Raw genomic sequence first — 6,832 nt, forward strand, 5'->3', positions numbered from 1 at the left:
TGTTTAGAGGGATGTCGGCCCCTGCGGCCCGTGCAGCCCGTGCGACCCTTACGGCCCCTGCCGCCCTTACGACCCTTGCGGCCCCTGCCTCCCCCGCGGCCCCTGCCGCCCCTGCCACTCCTGTTTTAGGGCAGCACGACCCAAACTCTCCGACTTCAGCGTGGGTAAGATTTCTTTTTCCTTATCTTTTATTATTGTCTTCCTTTTCTTTATCTTTCAGTATTGTCTTTAAGGACATTTTCCAAACTCCAAAGGTCATTTAGGGGGTTTATTCATTCTAGATTTCTAATGACTTTTAATGACTTTTTTAAATGATAAGACTTTTGTAGAGTTGATGGAATTCCACAGACTTGTAAATATTTTTTAAATTTGATTGGTAATGCAGGTTGATTTAATGGTGAAGATAGATGAATTGAATGGGACAATCAGGGACGAATTTAAAAATTTAAGAACTATTCATGCGTCTAATAAAGGTAATGCATGTGTAATTAAATTTTTCATAAATTTTAAGATGTTATTACCTCTTTATTTGATTTATTTACTTTCAGGGAATTTATGTTGTAAAGATTTTGCAAAAGATGTTGCGAAAGACGATGTTGTGAAAGATATTGCATTGCACATTGCAATCAGTGGTGCAATCGTTATTTTTGTAGAATTTTTTTCATTTCCCTTTTTATTATTGGGTCAATATGCTTTATTTTGGCTTGCACATTATCCGGTGGTAACGCCGCAGTTATTCTAGGTTTGTTAGGGTCATTTTTTTTAAGTTCCATCTCTGTTTTTAGTCTATGGTGTCAATCTTAGAATAGGGTTTTCATAGGAGGATATACATCATTGACAAAATATGCACTTACATCCAAAAATGAACATGATCCAACTATTTTATCATTTGAAGCAAGATTTAGTGAATCTCACAATATTAAAGTGCCAATAGTGGAAAATGTTTGTTTACACCACTTTCTTTTCTTACTGCACATTTTATTTCTAACTACAATTATCAATCACAATATGCATTTGAATTTCCTTAAAACAATTTTTACAGTGATCTTGTACCTCTATTTTGGTTTTATATATCATTCCTTCCAGTTATTTAATTCTCAGAAAATTTGTGTGCCATCATACATTGATTTAACATGATCTCTACATCTGGGGCCTTTTAATCTTTTATCGATTCTTGCTAGATGTGTGCAGGAAAAATATGAAGTAATGGAGAGCAGGGCTGTAATATCTTTGAACTTTAATTTAACTCAGCAAACATTCTGCTCATTTATCTGATGCCATCATGTTGTACAATCATGTGACTTTTGCTGTTTTATAGGACACTAAGTTCAGATAATTCATCTGAGAACATATTAAGATGGCATAGATAAATTTTCCTTTGTAGTCAGATGATCTTTGCTGCAACTCATGAAGCATACCAGAAGAAAGGTTGGGTATGACAAATCCAGATCATATCAATCAGGTATGGAAAATCAGTCTATTGCGCACACATTGTGATTTAGGGGAAGTCATTTCTTATCCACTTGTGCACTCCTGAGTCAATCAAAGGATAGAAATTGTAGTAACCTTCATTATCAACTTAAAATCATAATCATCCAATTGATGATCTCAATGAGCTCTGTTGGTTGCTTTCTAACTATAATATATTGCACTTGTAAATAAAAAGGAAAAATTCGTTCTCCCTTGGTGGACATTCTTGGGTTCTGATTATGAAATAGGCAATTGGGATTTGATGCAGAAGCAGATTACTGGGTTGGTTCTTCGTGAATCCCTGTGAGATTCCTCAAGTCAGTCAAGGTTGGCAGGATATTAGTTGCATCCTGTTGAAATTGCCTTTCCAAACACTGAATTGTCCTGTAAACTTTTTTCTAGTACGTTAATCAGCCTAAATTCATATAGATTTTCTCCACAGAAATGCTGAGTCTGCATTCTCTCAATTTTGAAATTGTACATAATTGACCAGCCAACTCAAGGTTGCTTCAACCTTATACAATGCTTTTATGTTGTTAATAATAAACACTTCTATTTCTAAAGGACAATGTGATGTTGAAAATACTAAGTAAGAACAGCTTATACTCTGTTTCTGACTTGTACTGTGAAAAGTATTTCATGTCTCCTACATTTATTTGGAACATAGCTGTGTGATTGAAGACTGATGAACTTGCTTTACTCTTTATTTTTTAATTCTTTTCTTTGAGCTTGTTAATTCAACCTTCCACGGATGTTTTTGCCTTTTTATGCCTTACATCCTTAATTTTATGTTGCTATTTACCAATTTCAGTGCAAGAGAGAGCCCTTCATTGAGAGAGTAAAGGAGGAAAATGGTGAAGGATGCAACATTGATGGTTTTGTGGAAGTGAGTAAAGTTGCTAGAAATTTTCACTTTGCCCCTGGAAAAAGGTTCCATGGATCTTTCATTATTTTGCAAGCATTCGGACTGACAATTATAATGTGAGAATAAAGTCCCAAATAGCATCACCTTTTACCTTGGTTATGAATGCATTGTTCTTTCAGCATCATGTAAAATTTTCAACTGATGATTAACATATTTTTTCTTCTGACTGAAACTAGATGAGCCACAAAATAAACAAATTATCTTTTGGAAAGGAATTCCCTGGTGTTATAAACCCACTTTATAGGTAAGTTGGGAAAAACTATCTCCAATTGTGGTATTTGTATTATATATCTGGCAATTTGTAGTTGTTTTTTATTCTAAGTTTTAATGGTTTCATTAAATCCAGTGTCAAGTGAATGCACACAACTCACTTCTGGAATGTATCAATATTTCATCATAGTGAGCGTACATCTTATATGTTTCTCTCAGTTAATTTGCATAATTCAAAAGTTACTTTGCTAGAATTTTGATTGGTTCTTTCACGATTGAATGGTCATTTGTAGTTATTTATCATGTTTGATTCAGTTATTTTACCTCTTCCATTTCAATGCTTCAAATAGTGTGTCAAATCTCTCTTATTTGTCATCGGAAATATAGATACTATACAACTATTTGATTGATTTTCCTGCATCACAGGTTGTTCCTACAATCTATACTGATATCAGAGGCCGTAAAATTTACTCCAACCAGGTTAGCAAATTGTGGATAAGTTTATTTCCTATAAATTATGTTCTATTTCATTTCTCAGTAACAGAGCACTTCAGAAATGCAGATGCATATCTGAAGCTGCCAGCTGGCGTTTACTTCTTTTATGACTTCTCCCCAATCAAGGTGAACAAAATTGAGAATAGCTAATTGATTGAGATGTTTCAGATATGCTTTTAATTGCTACACCCGCATCCCTTAATGGCAGTGTTCTTTATTGGGATCCATGTGTAAATATATAGCTCAGTAAGGTGTGTTTATAAAACCAAACTTTATCAATAATATATAGTGGCGACTACATGGTATCAGAGGTGTTGTTACAATCCTATTACTCTGAGCCTTTACTCCACAGCAACTTTCTTTGAAACTACTACTTTCTTTTTTTCCCACACCATCTCTATTAATTGATGTGGATAATGTTCTTCATATTCCTACACTATTATCATTTCCTATACCTCTATGAATTTTCCTATGACAGTTACTAAGGCTCCCTCATCTAGGCACCTACTTTATGGGTGTATAGTCGAAGATGATGCCTTGAAGATCCTCCAGTGCCTCCTCTTGATATTGTTGTACCTCCATCACCTACTTCTGTTTTAGAATCCCTTTAGTTTGGATCTTCCCACCATATGCTAAGATACTAAAAATTATTACCCAGCTACTCTGCCTTCCTTTCTTCCTGCCCCCATAAAGGCTTTTTTTATCTCGGCTTGGAGGTAGGCTATTATTGATGAGATGTGCACTTTACTTTAATGACACTTGGGAATTAGTTCCTCTTACCAGTGGGAGATCAAATGTAGGCTATTATTCACAGTCAAGGATTCTCTGGATGGTTCTGTGGATAGCCTCAAAGCCCATTTGGTGGCGAAAGGATACACACAAATTTATGAAGTTGATTGTCTGGATACCTTTTCTTCAATGCCCAAGATCATTTCAGTTTGTAGCTCCTCTCCCTGACTGCTACATTCCACTAACCACTTCATCAACTGGACATAAAAAGATGAAGTTTGATGGTGAAACCTTTAAGATTTTTGGCATAGGGGAAGAATGACCTAATGTGTAAGCTAAATAAATTACTCTACACACTGAAGCAATTTCAAAGAGCATGGTTCAAAAAGTTTAGCTCAACTCTCATTCAATATGCCATGATCAAAAGTTTTACAAACCATTTAGTTTTCTTGCTTCTTATTGTGTATGTGGATAATATTATGGTTATTGGTGATGACATCAATTGGTTACACAACTAAAAAATTATTTTCGTCGATGACTTTAAACTCAAGGATTTGGGTGACTTTAAGAGGAGAGAAAGTTATTCATATTTCACAACGCAAGATATACTAGATATGCTTAAAGAGATTGACATGATGAGGGCTAAACTAGATTCAAATGAGATTAGTACTTAAGATAGGAGGAATCATTGAGTAATTCAAAGAAATAGAGAAGATTGGTTGGAAAATTAAACTGTCTTATAGTCGCTAGCTCCCAATTATTGGATCTCACATCTCATTAGTGTTAGTGTTGGATCAAACATTTCATTTAGTGTTAGTGTGTTATCTTTTGGAGAATTCATGTCATGATCACTGTGAAGCAGCTATAGAATTCTATAGTACTGTAAGAGTGCTCTAGGAAAAGACCTGTTTTTTGTTATGTGACCAAGGTTATCTACAGAGCGTGGGGTACTTAGATGCAAATTGGCAGATCTCCCACAGGTAGACATTCTACTTCTAGATATTATGTGCTCTTAGGAGGACATCTTATATCTTTGGAGAGTGAGCAATAATTAAATAGTTATAACGAGATTGAGTGCATCGGGAGAATATAGTCATTGCCTTAGTGATGTGTAAACTGATTTGGGTAATACATTTTACGACAGAGATAAAATTTACTCCTATAGAGCCACTGAAATTTTACTATAATAATCAAGCTGTTATGGCATCACTTCGAACCCTTTATTCCAAGAGAGGAGAAAGCATATAGAGAATTGATTTTCACTTTATTAGAGATAAATCAATCTAATGAGATGGTCACTTTCTTTATCAGTGCTAATGATTTATTCATATATATGTTGCTAAATTATTGAGAGGGCTTAATGATTACTACATTTGTAACAAGCTAACAAACTGAGTTTTTTGCATTATATTTGAACTAGCTTGCTTGAGGAGAGTGTTGGGATCCATATGTGAATATGTAACTCAATATACTTGGCCAAGGTAGTGAGGACTACCTAGAGTTATTCATTCACTGATGATAATCCACCATCACATTTTTAATTGCGTTTCAAACCGACAGGTTAATGTCTATATTTATGTTCAGAGGGACTGCAAAAAGATGAGTTACACTTGGCAATTTTTTTCTGTGCTAATGCGAGCACGTGAGATTTTCGAATGAACCCTTACACGAATAGTAGATGTTGATTAGTCAGTCATCAGTGAAATTCATAAGTAGTTAAATACTTATGCATAAACTGTAATCATCTGCCTACTTTTAAAAATTAGCCAATTACCTTTTCTGTGAGAAATAAGTATAAACCATATAAACAAATAGTAATGCTATATGTTTCACATTTCTTGTATAAAGATGTGTCTAGTGGAAAACCTTCACTTAAGTGTGTGACAATATTTACATTGCAATTATTTATGGTTCTTCAGTAGCGATTTGCACATTTGATATGTTGTACTAGTGAACAAACTTACTTCTTTTCACTACTTTGCAGGTCATATTTACCGAAGAAAATGCATCGCTGCTGCACCTTTTGCTATTATTGGAGGTGTTTTTACTGTCTCCAGAATCATTGATGCTTTTATCTACCATGGGCATGGCGCAATCAAGAAGAAGATGGAACTTGGGAAGCACTCATGATTCCACCTTGGATTGAAATATGGTTTATTTGAGGGAGGTGAAAGCTATTTCTACTGGGCAGGCTAGGCTATTCTGCCAATTCCATTCGTTTGTGGGCATTCAAGCGAGAGTACAAAAGATGTATACAACAGGAACAAAATTCTGATGAGAACTCGTTTCGTTGATGTGTATAATTCGATTGCTGTTGCCAAGACAAGAATGATCTTTTTCCTTTTTCCAAACTTGGTGGCAAACGGAAGAGAACAATTACTCCTTTTCCAAACTTGAACATGTAAAAAGTGGTTCACGTCTTAGACGCTTCAAATGATTTTAAAAAGTCATTTAACATATTTTTACATACAATAAAGTTTTTTTAAAAAAAAATCATATAACATATTTCTTATGCTTTTTAAAAAATGTTATTAATGTAATGTTTTTATATTTTGAGAATAAATGTCCGTGTTTGAAATTATTTTGACATTAAATACTAGACAAAATTTAGTTCTATATCATTTTCTAATTCAAATATATAAAAATATAATAATTGCCATGCAACTATATAAAATATAATAATTTTATATGATCAAGTTAACCACAAATACCAATAGAGATCTTAGATTTTCTGTTAGATTGTATGAACATCATACTGAGATGATTAGATTCCTCTCATGTATATGCTTATTATCCAAATTTAATTGTCTGGGGTTAACGTTTCTGCCATGCACTTTTTATTTATGTACCTGTATTTATCTCCCTCCATATCCGTGGGACCGATTTTATGGGAGCCGCTGATGTGACGATTCCATATTTCTTTTATTATCCAAATTTAAGTTCTCATTTACATGTTTATTATCCAAATTTAAGGCTATTAATCAAATGTCATAACTAAGGTAA

General features: G+C 34.2%; 1 protein-coding gene across 7 annotated transcripts; it reads left to right on the forward strand.

The window, feature by feature from the left end:
* On the forward strand, nt 1-6,180 carry LOC122020873 (endoplasmic reticulum-Golgi intermediate compartment protein 3-like). 7 transcript variants are annotated; one of them, XR_006122351.1, is made up of 8 exons: nt 1-164; nt 386-473; nt 549-1,462; nt 2,282-2,451; nt 2,572-2,639; nt 3,032-3,085; nt 3,160-3,226; nt 5,814-6,180. XR_006122351.1 is itself a non-coding variant. In XM_042578902.1 (8 exons), exons 3-8 carry the CDS (start codon nt 1,436-1,438, stop codon nt 5,973-5,975), a joined length of 453 nt encoding a protein of 150 aa, XP_042434836.1. In that variant the 5' UTR covers nt 1-164; nt 386-473; nt 549-1,435; the 3' UTR covers nt 5,976-6,180. The 7 variants fall into 7 exon arrangements, 2 of the variants coding, with proteins under 2 accessions (XP_042434836.1, XP_042434837.1); XR_006122352.1 differs by having other exon boundaries at nt 3,168-3,226; XR_006122354.1 differs by having other exon boundaries at nt 3,168-3,226; nt 5,887-6,180.
* The last annotated feature ends 652 nt before the right edge of the window (nt 6,181-6,832 follow it).

This window comes from Zingiber officinale, chromosome 9A (genome assembly GCF_018446385.1).
Source record: "Zingiber officinale cultivar Zhangliang chromosome 9A, Zo_v1.1, whole genome shotgun sequence".
Taxonomy (NCBI): Eukaryota; Viridiplantae; Streptophyta; class Magnoliopsida; order Zingiberales; family Zingiberaceae; genus Zingiber; species Zingiber officinale.